At 34.3% G+C, this 15240-nt stretch overlaps 1 protein-coding gene across 13 annotated transcripts in view; it reads left to right on the top strand.

Moving 5' to 3' along the window:
• AKAP9 (A-kinase anchoring protein 9) overlaps positions 1 to 15240 on the top strand; it is a 120603-nt gene that overhangs the window by 47610 nt on the left and 57753 nt on the right. For 12 of the 13 annotated variants that reach the window (XM_074864692.1, XM_074864705.1, XM_074864684.1 and 9 more), the window contains 9 exons: positions 442 to 2868; positions 4455 to 4668; positions 5426 to 5505; positions 7155 to 7293; positions 7739 to 7860; positions 9820 to 9925; positions 10348 to 10546; positions 13552 to 13645; positions 14502 to 14594. In XM_074864692.1, coding sequence (XP_074720793.1) covers positions 442 to 2868; positions 4455 to 4668; positions 5426 to 5505; positions 7155 to 7293; positions 7739 to 7860; positions 9820 to 9925; positions 10348 to 10546; positions 13552 to 13645; positions 14502 to 14594 — 3474 coding nt within the window. The remainder of the gene's footprint in view (positions 1 to 441; positions 2869 to 4454; positions 4669 to 5425; positions 5506 to 7154; positions 7294 to 7738; positions 7861 to 9819; positions 9926 to 10347; positions 10547 to 13551; positions 13646 to 14501; positions 14595 to 15240) is intronic. The other variant, XM_074864655.1, reaches the window with a different exon arrangement.

The raw sequence follows: 15240 nt of genomic DNA, 5'->3' as shown, positions 1-15240 counted from the left end.
GAAAGAATGAATTCTTTTCTTCATGTACATTTTTTTATTATCCTTCATGGAAAACATCTTAAAGCACCTAAAGAAATTAAATGTCCTTAAAAGTGACAAGACACAAAGCTTTCAGTGGATTGCACCAATATTTTTTTTTTAAGTATCAGAGCACAACTGGAAAAAATTGAAGTGGTTTTCTTCTCTTTTTTTTTTTTTTTTTTTGTTCTTTTTTTAGCGGGTGGGGGGTAATGTGGGGGGCAAGACAAGGATTGTCACTTATTCCAAAGGTACAGAAAACCTCCAAATGAGGTCAACAAATAATTTATATTTAGTTTTTTATAAATGATCCCTAGCCTTCAAAGAAAGGCATTGCGTTTACATAGCTAAATCTATAAATGTTCTTATATATTCCGATAATTAACTAAAAATAAGAACATGGTTTTGATAATTTTTTTAAAGGAAAAACACAAATATGAGGGAGAAGATTTGAGTAAACTACAAGAAAAAGAAGCATTAGTTGAAAAGCTGGAAACAAAACTTGGAGAAGAAGAAAAAAATTCATTTCAGCTTAAGGAAAAATTATCAGATGTCAGTAAACTACTTGAAGAATCGAAAGAACAGATTTCACTAAAGAACCAGGAGATAAGTAATATGAGAGTTGAACTTACCACCTACAAACAGAAAGAAAGACAATGTTCTGATGAAATAAAACAATTAATGGGAACTGTGGAAGAATTGCAGAAACGATGTTATAAAGACAGCCAGTCTGAAGCTGACATTGTGCAAAGAATGGAATTAGAAACACAAAGGAGACTGGCACAACTTCAGGCTGAATTAGATGAAATGCATGGCCAGCAGATTGTACAAATGAAGCAAGAATTAATTAAGCAACATGCAATGGAAATAGAACAGCGTCTTTCACAACAAAAAGTAGAATTGGAGAAAACTTCAAGTCTGTGTTTGAATGAGAATGTTAATAAAGATCAAATGCATTTAATGAATATTAAAATTAATGAATTGAATGTGAAATTGCAAGATGCAGATAATGAAAGGGAAAAAATAAAGCAAGAATTGTCACAACAGATGGAGGTAATTTCAGCAGAGAAGTCTCTTCAACAAACTAAAATTGAAAATCTTTTCCAAGAACTGAATTTTTCAAGAGAGCAGGTTCAAAGAGCCAAACAAACTATAGTGGATATGGAATGTAGATTAAATGAAGCTGAAAAATACCATTTTTTGATTGAAGATTTAGAAACTCAGCTGGCTTCTGCCTCTGAATTTAGGAAGGAATTGGAATTAAAACATGAGGCAGAAGTCACAAATTACAAAATAAAACTTGAAATGCTAGAAAGGGAGAAGGATGCAGTTTTGGACAGGATGGCAGAATCTCAAGAAGCAGAATTAGAGAGACTGAGAACAAAGCTCCTGTTTAGTCATGAAGAGGAACTTTCCAGACTTAAAGAAGACTTACAAAAAGAGCACATGGTGAACATGGAAAGCCTTAAAGATAACTTGAATATGCACCATAAACAGCAGTTAGATGAGGTACAAAATGAAATGAGTCAAAAGATAGAAGCCATGCAATGTGAAAAGGACAACTTAATCACAAAGCAAAATCAGTTGATATTAGAGATTTCAAACCTAAAAGATTTACAGCAGTCTATTGTAAATTCTAAATCTGAAGAAATGACACTTCAAATCCTTGAGCTGCAGAAAGAGATTGAAGTGCTTAGGCAAGAGGAAAAAGAGAAAGGTACCCTTGAACAAGAAATTCAAGAGCTTCAGCTTAAAACTGAGTTGATGCAAGAACAAATGAGGGAAAGAGAAGATAGCCTTCAAAAAAAATGTTCAGAACTTGAAACACAAAATAACCTTCTTAAGGGGGAAAATAAAACTCTTGAAGAGAAATTAAAAAGTGTGTTGGTAAGCTCTGAAGAAAATGTAATTTTTAACAACAGCTCTAAGTCAGAAATTTTGGACTTGCAAAAAAGAGTAGAAAAGCTGATTACTGAAAATGAGGAACTTAAAAAACAATACAGTCAACTCCAAGAGGATACTGAAAGGCAGAAGAGTACCTTTTCATTTACTGAAAAAAACCTTGAAGCTAGTTATAAAGAGCTGCAGAAAGAATGTGCAAGTCTTCTGAAGGCAAAAACTGAGTTAGAAGAGAACAAAAATAAGCAGGAAGCTGAGTATAAAAACAAACTCAAAGCTTTGAATGAAAAGCTTCACCGCTTACAAAGCAATAGACCGGTTTTATTTAAAACTAAAATTTCTGGTTTTGAAGGGAGTAAAGAAATCAAGGTGTCTGAGGCTGGAGAAGTTGTCGAGAAAGATGCAACAGAACTTATGGAAAAGCTTGAGGTTACTCAGCGTGAGAAACTGGAATTATCGCTGAGACTTTCTGATCTCTCTGAACAGTTGAAGTCAAAGCATAGTGAAATTTGTCATTTGAATGAAAAAGTTGAATCCTTAAAAGATGAGAAAGAACAAGTTCTAGCAAAATGTAAAGAACTGGAAGTCATAATTAGCCATGCTCAGAGAGGAAATAGTAGTAGTAATGAACTGAAGACAAAATACTCTAAAGGAAAAGCTCTGAAGACTGCTGCTCCAGCATCTGAAAGTAGAATTAAAACCCTTGATTCAAGGAATAAAGTTGATGAAGGAATAAATGTAAGAAGAAATCTAGGTTCAGGTAAAGATATCAGTCATGAGGTAACAAAAAGAAAGGAAGTTCAACAAATGTTGAATCCAGAACAGCAGTCTCTTGTAGAACATTTGCATGGGATGACAGACAAGTTGACAGATGAAGCATCGTTAATAGCAGTTACACAGAGTCAGAATAATAATCTTCAGCAGCAAGTGGATGCATTAAAATCAGAACAGGTACGTTACGTAAAGCAGTATGGAAAATAATTTACTGATGAAAATTTATAGGAGCTTACACTTGGAAATTTGCAACGTATTTTTCCTATTAGCTGCTTTTCAGTACAGGTATGTGGTTGTGTGTGTGGCAGTGTGACCAATGGTTGAAAGTGATTACATGAATGACCAGAATGGTAACCATAATCTGTGTATAAGGATGCTATTTTTCAGTGAAAGAAATACTCTTCCCTTACATTTAGTTAAATCAACAATAACAAAAGGTAAGGCGATGTCTAGAGCACTTCACACTTTGATATAGCATTTAAATTACTTGAGGTGAAAACTTATTCAGGAAATACTATTTAAATTTGCAATTAGCTTTTCAGTTCTCTCAGTACTCATTCAAACAATATAAAGAGATAATGAAACACTTGACTTCTTGAGTCATCTTTTATCAAACTTGTGAAATATCAAACTTGTGAAATACTAATCTTCCATTATCAAAATTTTTGTCTATATGCAGTTATCACTTCTTAAGAAATGTATTTGAATGTGAGCGTGAGAAGAGAAAGGTGTGAAGATACAGAAGCTATGCATGTCATATGATTCTAACCAATCTCCATGTTTTGCTGGAGAAATTTTGCTTGTATTTTTTGGTATTGTAAATTAATTGCAGGTAGTTTGGAAAGAATTGTTATTTACCAATAAAAGTAACTTAACTATTGAATTACCAGTATTTATTTAGGTGCTAGAATCATAAATTTAGCTTTAAATTTATATAAAGTGATGAAGTTGAATAGCATGCTGCAAGAAGTGTGCAACTAAGTTTTCTGTACAAATAGATGTTAACCATTCTTCTACTATTTTTTTAGATTGTTTTTTTTCCACCTAACAGTGAACTAACAACACCACTGCCTAATTTTATGTTGTATTGTAGTTCATTCATTTCCTAAGAAATAAAATCACAAGCAAAGCCACATTGGAAACAGTTGTGAGATTACAGAAAAGAGCTACAGCTGTATAATTTTTGTATATTATGGGGTTTTTTTAGGATGTGATAAGGGTCTTGCAATTTCCTGCCATAGAACTAAAAAATCATTATGGTCTAGAAGTGTCTAAAAACCTTTTCAAACTTGGCCTCTAAATAGCTCAGTATTGGCATATCCTAAACATGTTTTTGCTTTAGCAATAACATCCCAAGAAGTGGAGACTAGAACTACAGGCGTTGGAAATCAATGTTTTTAAGGTCTGCTAATAATACAGACTTTTTTCTGTATTATGAGTGAACTTTCTTAACTTACACTGTTTGTAATGATATTGATCTCACTTCATTGGCGTAAAATTCATTGGGGTTTTATTGCTGCAAAATAGGAGTTGAAGCATGTTGAGTTTTGTTGATTTTAGGTCGATTTTTATTTTAAGTTGAAGAAATGTCATACTATTTTGTTACAATTCAATTTTCCAATCTCTGTATTTTTAGATTTACCTAATGTATACCGTATATGCAGCATTCCATTCAACACATTATTAATTTCAGAAATTTGCAGAGACAGGATTTTTTTTGTTTTCTTGTTTCTGTTTTTAAAATGTGTATTTTTTATTTGAAGACTGATTTACAGCTACAAATGGAAGCACAGCGTATTTGCCTGTCCCTGGTCTATTCAGCTCATGTAGACCAGGTTCGTGAGTACCTGAAAGCAGAAAAAGAGAGTGCACTTTGCAGTCTTAAAGAGGAGCTTGTACGTACTCATCTACAAGAGATGAATGATCTTAAAAAAATGCATCAGCTGGAGCTTCAGACCTTGAAAATTCAACAAGCAGGTAACTTGACCAAAATTATGGGAGTGAAGCTCTTGATGTAAAAACCTGCTTTTAAAAGAAAACAAGCATAAGAGTTTGTGCATGTAACTGTCCAAGAAATTGTTTTTATAGAACATTTTGAAGTTGTTTTGTACCAAATTATTTACCCATTACAAGTAGTCTGTTACTCAGGGTACTTAGACACACACCCCCACCCCCCAAGTAATAATAATATAAAAAAAAGAAGGAAGTATTACAACTCATGTTTTGCTATTTGTAGTAGGGCAATTAATTGTAGAGAACTATATATTAGATTCACCTATAAGGTTGTATTCCTTACTGAAATAATAAGCAAATGCATCAACAAAATATCTTTGGGGTTGTTTCATTCTTTGTTTTTTGAATTACTGCACTGACTCCCTGACCACATTAAGTAAGCTTCTTTGCTACTACTTTTTGCCTCAGTGAGCTTTATGTTATCACGGTGGCTTTTCTGTCATCCCATGATTTGTCCTTCTGTAATTTTTTGGCATAAGTTCTTTGCCCTCCAGTATGTTTCTGTAAAGTTTGATCTTTCTAGAGGTCACTAGCACACAAAGCCATTTGTTATCAGTTACTCCTCTTGAACATGCAGTTCTACCATAATAATCTATCTGTGTGATGTAACAAGAAAGAAGGGAGCAAAAAACTATGCCTTTCTAAGAGCTTTGAATTAGGCCTTTGAAAAGTTGTTGTGCATCTAGTGTTTAAAAATAATACAAATAATTTGTATTCATAGATGATGAAGTCAAATCCACACAAAGACTTATAGAAAAGCTGAATGAAGCTGTAACTGAGGAATGTTCTAGGCTTGCTCAGGTAAGACTTAACAAAAAACCTTTTTTAAAAAGAAAATTTTGAAAATTAAAGATTACGTGTACAGTGAGTCATCATATTTTTCTACATCATTTTTAAGAGGTTTTCTTTGCAGCTTTTATCTTTGCATTGATCTCAAAATAGAGATTGCTAAACCTGATCTTCCAAAATAATATTGCAAGGAATTTTGTACTTTTTTTCCCTCAACTGTTTTATGTCCTTGTTCAGATAATTCTTCTGTCTTATCTAGTCTTAATCTTCTATCTAATGTTTGTCTTATATCTACTAGTTCAGAAATATTTTTTTTCCCTTTCTGGATGTCTCTGGCCGTAAGTTTGTGATTTAACAGCAGTCTGATGTCACACACATACTGACATATGGGACATCACTCTCATGTCTACAATAAGATATTAATTTCTTTCTTAGCCGCAGCAGGTCTTTCAAAGACTTAAAAGTGTCTAAGAACCTAACAAAATTGCTGTCTCTATTGTTTTAAGTAACTAAAATTATAGTAAAAAATTAAAGCTTATTTTTAGTCTATTCTGGTATCAACCACCGATAATACTATTTTGCTGTATCTTTTTTTGTACATTACTAGTAATCAATGGCCCTTAGAGGTAGTTTTTGACCAGCAGTCAAGTTACTTATTAAACTTATTACTGGATAAATTAAGCTACTTTCATCATTCATTATAAGCCATTGTTTTCCAGTCTTAAATACTTGAAATGGTTGGTTTTGGTGGGGTTTTTTATCCTTCTTTGCTGTACTTTTTTCAACACCTTTTCAGGAAGGTTGGTAGCAGAACTTTTTTACTTGAGAGCCAGCATAGGAGAGATTAAGGAGGACTCCACGATAGCTCACAGAAAGTAGCGGCTGAATGAGAGTCTTTCTCATTAGCTGTTTCACATCTGGGAAGAATGCTGCCCATCTCTGTGATACCGTGTTGAGCTTTTGGAGAAATAATTTTGCTTTTGTAAGTTGTATTTGGTGTCCATTGAGTCCAAAATCTTTAAATAAGGAATCCCACTGTGTGCTCTGAGCATTTTTTTTCAATTGTCATTTATCTTCAGAAATCATATGGATAAATTTTCTGTTTGCCTACTCATTGTAAATAGGGAATGGAATCTATTCTGCTGGCCACATAGCACCAACAAACGTGAGGCATTCTGTTTATGACTTGCTTGAGTTTTTTTATGTTATTCCCTTTTATCCTATTTGTTCAATACTCAAGAACAAGATTAATTGTAACCTAAAAAGATACAACTTTCTGCCATAGGAAATCCTTCTTTAGATTAAAATAGGAGTTTACAGGAATGAGGCATTTATAATGTAACTTTGCTTTCAGCATTAATAAAGCAGGCCTTTATCTGTGAGATTTCAATACTTGGCAGTTGCAAATTAAAGAACAATTCCAAAATATATGTCTTTATGTTTTAGCTGAAAAGTCTTTGCATACCTGTTTCTTTTATCGGGAGTTTTAAAGATTGTCTAGGTTCTCATGACTCAGCAGAATATCTATGCCATCATTTCCACAGAAGATAATACAAAGTACTACTTTCTTGCCACCATTTTTCTTGTTTTCTTTGTAAATTGTGATTGATAAATTCATAAAAAATGCTTCACTTTTTTTCTTTGTTCCATTTGTTGTGCAGGTTTTGTGTGACAATCAGAATGAACATTCTTCAGCTGCTGTAGAAGTTGGTAATAGGGAACAGGATATTTTTTGTAGACCTGCTGCTGTGAAGGAAAAACTGAGCATAGAATTACCAATACACAGAGGTCAAGCTCAAGGTAATGACATTGTACTATCATGCTGGTTAAAAAAAAAAACAAAACTGATTTCAAGTCTTTCGGACTGGCAATTATGCCATTAGTTGTTCAGGTGCTAATTACTGTGCCTAAATAGCTGCTTTAGAGATTTCCTCACTATTCTGAACCACTTCTATTTTTTATTATGAGTATTTTCTTGTGCTGTTTCCATTATAGTGGAAATTGTTGAAAAATGTGTTTTGGTTTGGTTTTTTTTCTCTCCTCCTTTTGTAGAAGAAGCTAGCAGCTCTACCAAAAAAAAAAAATATATCAATACTATAAAAAATGCATCCAAAATTTGGAAGGGGCCTCATTTGTTTCAATAATATGTAATGTTTATCAGATAATTCTTCAGTGAATAACTTGTGAACAATTGACTGTATTAAAATTTATGGTAAAATGTTCAAATTTTGTTTTTTTTTTAAAGTCCCTGGTTATCTATGTAATTTAGCTGTGCAAGAACGTATGGATGGACTTCTAAACAAGATAATGGAAGAATACAGTAGGCTGAAAGCACTTCAAACACAGCTGATGAAGGATTGTAAAAAGGTAAACTTTTTATAGTATATGACCATTTGAATTTTCTCTGTTGCAAAAATTCCTTCTGGATGAGCAAAGAATGTATTTGAAATTGTGTTTATGTATCCTGGTTGAGTGGCAGAGCAAGGCAATGATTTGATAAAGTGGAGAAAGCTGCTACCCATGTCACAGAATCATGGAATGGCTGAGGTTAGAAGGCATCTCTGGATTTCGTCTAATCCAACCCCTTGCACAAAACAGGATCAGCTACAGGAGATTGCCCAGGACTGTGTCCAGACAAATTTTTAGTATCTCCAAGGATGTAGACTCCACAAGGCCATTGAGCACCTTGTCTCCTTCAGGTTATACCTTGCCAGCTCTCTCAGCCTCTCCTTGTAAGAGAGATGCTCCATGCCCCCCATCTCCTTTGTGACCGTCTGCTAGGCTTATGCCGGTATGTCCATTTCTCTCTTATACTGGAGTGCGGCACTGGATCCAGCACTCTAAATGTGTCTCCCCAGTGCTGAGTAGAGAGGAAGGATCAGCTCCCTCGACTTGATGGCAAACACTCTTCCTGATGCAGCCCAAGAGGCTGTTGGACTTCTGTCATAATGGCATATTACTGGTTCCTGTTTGACTAGGTGCCCACCAAGGCCCCCAGGTCCTTTTCTGCAAATCTGCTTTCCAGCCGCTCAGTCCTCTGCATGTACTGGTGCACAGGACTGTTCCTCTCTAGGTTGCAGGACTGGCATTTGCCTTTGTTGAACTTCATGAGGCTCCTATCAGCCTGTTTCTCTGGCCTGTTGAGGTCTCTTGAAACAGCAGCACAACCATCTGGTGTATCAACCACTCCTCCCAGTTTTGTACAGTCTGCAAAGCTGCTGAGAATGCACTCTTGTCCCATCATGCAGGACATTAATGAAAAGGATAAGCAGTATTGGCTCCGGTATTGAGCCATTAGGTGCACCACTAGTTATTGGCTCCTAAGTGGACTTTGTGCCACTGATCACAACCTTTTGAGCCCAGCAATCCAGCCAGTTTTCAGTCAGCCTCACCATCCCCATGCTTCATCATTTTGTCTATGGGCATGTAATGTGAGGTGGTGTTGAAAGGTTGGTCAGATATGATTTCCCCTTCATAAATCCATACTGACTACTCCAAAATGGAATATCTTCTTGGCTTCCTGTGTTTGGAAATGGTTTCCAGGATTATTTGCTTCCGTCACCTTCACAGAGATCAAAGTGTGGTTGACTTGCCTGTAGTTCCTCAAATCTTCCTTCTTTTTCTTGAAGGTAGGAGTGCTTTTATCTAGTCCTCAGAAACTTCCCTCAATGAATGTGACCTTTGAAAGATAATTGAGAATGGCCTCGCAATAATACAGACCAGGTCCTTCAGCACTCCTTGGTATATCCCATCAGGCACCACCAAATTGTTCATGTCCAGTTTGTTCCTTAATCTGATCCTCCTCCACCAAGGATGTCTTCCTTGCTCTGAACTTTTACACTCATCTCAGGGGCCTGGGGTACCTAAAGACAAATTTTATCAGTAAATTTGGAGTTAGGTACTTTCATGTATTAAATAGAGTACACTAACTAATTATATCTAGAGGTGGCTGCCGGTCACATGTATTGATGGATATACATGAAAAAAAAATATTTGTATGTGAAAACTGCATCTTGGGCCTGAGGAGGGTATTAATGTCTTCCTCTCCTTATCGGAGAGATCCTGGAGTCAGAGGAATTATGACTTAACAGTTTATATCCAGACAGGAGTTTGAGATTTACTGTGGACTTTGTGCACAGGCTGATCAACTAGCTATAAATTTATACTTGGTCATTCAGGCTGTAAAATGAAACACATTGTTACACTGGTTACACTCTCTTATGTATTGGGCACCAAACTTTCTTATATGTTTATAATTACAGTTAATATTTTTGCATTATTGCCAGACAAATTGTTGTCATTTTTATTTACTTGATTATTTTTTAGGTCAAAGAACCATGGCTATCTTCGTCAGAAAGGAGGAAAGAAGAAGAACCTAGCCATCTGGAAACAAGAAAGGAATGTCTGAAGATCCCTTCACAGGGTATAATGGGTAAAAAGATGCATATGCTGTTTTTAATGTATATATATTCAGGAGAGAGAGAAGACAATAACTTTAAATATAAACTGATTTATAGCTTACTACAGCTTGAAGCATATAAGAGATTTTAGCAGATTCTGCAGTATTATATTCTGATTTTCTTAAATCTCTAAAATATTTCAGAATTCTATTCTGTGAAACAGTTTTGGTTTAGTCTTTTTCAGTTTTCCGAAGTTAAAGTTCCATTACCCATATCAAATATAGTTTTGCAAAATGGAAGATTGTTATAAGTATTTGTTATGGAAAAATAATTAATATGATACCAGAAGAAATTTTTAACTACAGTAATTATTCAGTCCATCACTGCTAATAACTTGGGATGGAGTTAATTTAATGTAATTTATTCCCCCCCCCTCCAAATAACCTACATATAGATCCTATGATTCAAGAATACTGTTCAAAGGAGATAGGGAACCTTAAAACACAACTTGAAGAACAGCATGCTCAAGAACTGGAACACCTCCGGTCCTATTTCCAACAGCAGCTGAAGGAAAGTGAAGAGAGGTACACTACAGAGATCATCCATCTGCAGGATAAGCTTCAGAGTTCTGGGGTGTCCTCTGACCACACAAGGTATTAATCAGTTCCTTAATGCTTATAACTTTGCACTGTGTACAAAAAGAAGTGTTTCAAATAAACATTCATGTAAAGCTATGTGTTTTCAAAATTTGAAAAATCTTCTATAAAAACATTTGTTTTATGTTGTTTTGTTCCTTCAAGAGTTGAGACTGTTATGAAAAAATGACGTAAACGTTGCAAACTAAGTAGTGCAGAATTTAGAATTTATTACATTTTTATAGTTAATAGGGGAAGATTTGATAACTGGAATAATGTATAAGTGTCATTTCATATATATGAACTTTTTAGCAGTAATTTCAAAACTTCCAACTCAACAGACCACATTTAATGCTTAAAACTCCAGGTCATGTACTTTACACCTTGTGTAGACATAGCTGCATGAAATTGATTTTCTAGAATGATATGTAGCAATAAAGTTTGTGGCAGAGTTGAGGTCCACTTCACACATTCTGGCTTTCACCACATGGCCATGGGACATACTCATCAGCCTTCTGGCCCTGACCATTGTGGCCATTCAAACCTGAGAGAGGTGCAACCGTCTTGGGGGGATCCTGACAGCTGTGAAGCCTCCTGTTCCCTGATTCTTTCACTGTCTCCTTGAATGTGTTCAAGGAGTGGTGGGTGCTTTTGATTGCACCCTATTCAGTGTCATCTCTGGTTTCCTGTTCTTCCGGTTTTGACTCTCGTATTCCTTCCTTTTGTTTCATTTTCTATACTACAAATCCACTCAGTTTCTCTGCATTTTTCTTTTATCTGAATATCCCTTCTGTGAGAGAGAACTGTGAGGGTTTTTTAGTCAGATCAGTGCTCAACTGGAAATAAGGTGGACACAGTGGCAATAGGAAGTGCTACTAAGAAGGGGTGAAAATTGTCTAGATGTTTTTAGAAATTGTTATGTATTTTATGTACTTATGACAGTACTCTGTTAAAAAGTGAAAGGGCTGTGGTAGGATAAATCCTTAGAAGTTGAGAGAAATGAAGATAAAAGTATTTTCCTTCCACCATGACCCATCAGAACCCAAACAGCTGTTTTTCCCTTATTGTTTGATCACAGCCCTTTCTCAGTCATCTGTGTTTTTCTAACTCTTAACCAGTTTTCCTTTCATTCCTTAAAATGTTCCTAGTCTTGGAAGTGGCAAGTAAAATAACCATTTTTTTTTTCCTCATACGAATTAATACTTGTATATACTGGTTTTGAGGTGAATAAGAGGTCCAAGTTCTACAAATGTTTATGCATCTGTAAGACTGAGGCCATGGTTTTATATCATTGTTTTCCACCATCTGCCTTGTAGAATAAGTACACATTTATTAGCCTAAGCTCAGACTTTATAGCTTCTTAATTACATTTTAATCCTTTCAAAAAAATACAAGCTATGAGCATTTTCAAAATACATTTTGGGAAACTGTATACTTCTGTATGTGTATTGGCCAGTTATAAATATTCATATATGATTTCGAAATTATTTTTAAATGGGTGGTTAGTGTTCTGATTTCATCCATGATAACTATTCACCTAAAATGCTCAGAACTCATTTTACATATGTTTAATAAGCATTTATAGCAATTATTGGTATTTAAGGTAACAGCAGAGAAAAAATTTCCCAAGAAGAGTTGCATTCTCTTACCTTTCATACCTGAAGTTCAGGTTTTAAACTTTAAAATTAAACTGGGGGTTTACAGGAAAAGTTCCTAGATCAGTACATAAATTGGTTTCTAATAACATAGCATGGAGATGTGTCTCATTATGTCTCAAGCCTGAATAGAATATGAGTGTCTTTTAATGGTGTTGAATGATCTGTTACATACTCAGTTTCCATACCTGGTTTGTTGCTGCATCTTGTAAACTAAGATCTATGTAGGAGTATAGCTGTGGCCAAGCCAGGGAATTTTTGCGGGACATTTTCATCTGGTTGTATATCCTATTGTAATATCAGAAAAGAAAAAAAAGAAAAAAGAAAATCAGTTACTACTGTTCATTCATCAAATTAAACATGAATGCTAAAAATAATGGGTTGCCTTTTGTAGTTAAAAATATCACAAGTTTGATGAAATTACCATCCTGGACTCCATTTCAGGGTTATCTAAACCAGCTCTCAGATTTGAGCAAAAGAAAAGCTTCATGGTCTCTGTAAAACCCTAGTGTAGTTAAGATTGTAAGGCTTACGGACAATAAAGTTACTTTCTAACTTAATCTATTTTGTACCCTTTTAGCAAGGTATTAGTTTCTTTGTGGTAGGAGATCATAAGTACTAGAGGACAGGTGCGGGTTTTTTTAAGGTAGTTTGATACTGTATTTTATTCTTTTGGCAGTGTATTTCTGTTAAGTGTTTTTCAATATGTAGTGAAAGGGGAGCTAGAGTTTTGATGGCGTGTGGTGTTATTTTGGTTTTTACTGATTTATAGCACTCTATATATAGAGCAGTTCTGCTGCAAAAGACAGTCTGAATATATTTCAGCATGTTGTTATCTAAATATAAAATGAATCATATTAGATTTCTTACTGTTTCATGTGTATGCCTCATCTATATAACACAAGAAAGCAAGCAAGCAGTGCACCTGTTGATAAACATCAATTTAAAGAATCAAAATAAATATAACCATTTTCTAGGTGTTTTTATGGCTTCATACACAGCCATTCTGCTTTCTCTCATATCCTTATAATTCAAACAGGTGCTTTTGTCTTCATCTTCATCACACAAAATATTCTCAGGTAGCTTTAAAAGTAAGTTGTTTGTGAGGTCCTTGGCAAAACTGATGTTAAGGTGTGTTACACTAAGAGGAGGAGCTAGTGTTTGGAAGGCAAATTAATTATACAGTCAAGTGTAAGAAATTAATGACATGGGAAAAGGTGTGTTCTGAAGAAAATATTTGCAGTTATTGGTCTTTGAATATATGTAATGTATATGTATATTCATAGAATGCATATTCGAATAGATAAAAAATAATGTATATCGAAATACTGATTTTGTTTCCTCCCTCTGCTTCTCTTACCTTTTTAGTGTATCCACAGATTCGGAAATAAAGCTAAAAGTCTTCAGGAAAGTGAAATGCGCTGAAAGTCTTCATCAGCAAAGAACAGAAGAAGCACTAGAGGTATCATATAACTCAACTGACAGCTATTATACACGTGGTCAATATAACTTCGATGCTTCAGGTTCTAAGATGAAATTGAAATATGGACTAGTCTTTTGTAGTATTAATTATCATCTTAGTATTACACTATACTATTAGTCCATGTTATAGGAAAAATATTTAAATTTTGCTGAAAAACATTTCTGGAAACTATGAGCAATAAAACTTGCTTTATTGGTCCTGGGTTTAAATTTTAATTTTTTAAAAAATTTTTTTTCTCTGAAGCAAGACATTTGGGTTGGGCTGCTACTTACTAAAGTAGAAGAAAAGTAGTGTTCAAATTCTGGGATTTCTTTGGAAGTCTTTAAAACATTGTGACTTTTCTTTAAACACTAGTTATGAAAGAAGAGTGATTTAAGTGAAATCCTAGTAGTTTTAAGTATAGACTACACAGTTTAGGAGAAATCTTGCAAAAGTAATCCCAAAGATCTTAGAAACCAAATGCTAATGGAGAAGACCCCACACATTCCTTCCCTAGTACTGCTGGAAACCTGGCTCAAAAATTCTGCATTTTGAAAAATATTGATGCTGTTTTGTACTGTGATCCTGTGCTTTCTTACCTATTTTCTCCGCATTTGACAATTGAAATAGTGCTGGAAGAAGAGTTGTTGCAAATTCAACTTTAAAAATTAATTTTAAAGCAGAAACACTGCAGTGTCTTTTACCTGGTTCTTCTATGTTGTGGTACAAAATGATGTGATTTGCATGAAATGAAGATAACTTAATTGAGGAAAAAATCTCTATCAGATTTAAACTTTAAATATTAATGAAATAAAAGCACAAATACATGATCTGAGATTTCATGGTTTTCTTACAGCTTGCTAGTGAAATTGAAATGCAGAATGATCTGGACATTGTTCAATTGTTAGAAAAACAGTACCAAGAAAGATTAGAAGAAGAAATAGCAAAGGTATAATTTTTATTTTGTTACTTTAAAATATGTTTTAAAAATACTGTCATTTTCATTTGTCATTTCTGACAATTCAGATAGTTGCAATATCATATGCTAACTTTTGTTTGATTTATTTACAAGGAATTGTTTCGTTTGGATTCTGAACAGGAAAGTCTTACAAAAAATATTCTGAAACATTTTGGGTTTTTTTAGTTCTCTCTCCTGTTCCTAATTCATAATTTCTGTTCGTGTTGGGGGGGCGTTTTGCTTTAAAACTTCAAAGAAAATAGCCAACATGCAACCATACTTGACACTAGAATTTATTTACAAAATCCAGAGGTTCAGAGAGTGGATTTCTTGCTACTTTAGGCTTAACAGCTGACCAGTTCAAAAGATTTTGCACTTAACAGTTCCACACTGTTTTCCGATCATATTTTATTGTGCATTTTATTACATTGTGTAAAATATGTATAGTTTTTATTTGAATCTGGTGACTTTCTCTAAAACATGAGAAGTAAAATTAAGATTTTTTTAATAGGTAGAGTATATTAAATTGTTTGTGGATTTACTTACTTTTTGACTTCCAAAATAGTTTTTACTTCTTTGCAGAATGAAAGATTATCTCTGCTCTCATTATTTCATGGCATAAATAAAAATCAAATTA

The sequence above is a fragment of the Strix uralensis genome, chromosome 1 (genome assembly GCF_047716275.1).
Source record: "Strix uralensis isolate ZFMK-TIS-50842 chromosome 1, bStrUra1, whole genome shotgun sequence".
Classification (NCBI taxonomy): Eukaryota; Metazoa; Chordata; class Aves; order Strigiformes; family Strigidae; genus Strix; species Strix uralensis.
Note: the sequence above shows the minus strand (reverse complement) of the source record. Positions and strands in the feature narration are given on the sequence as shown.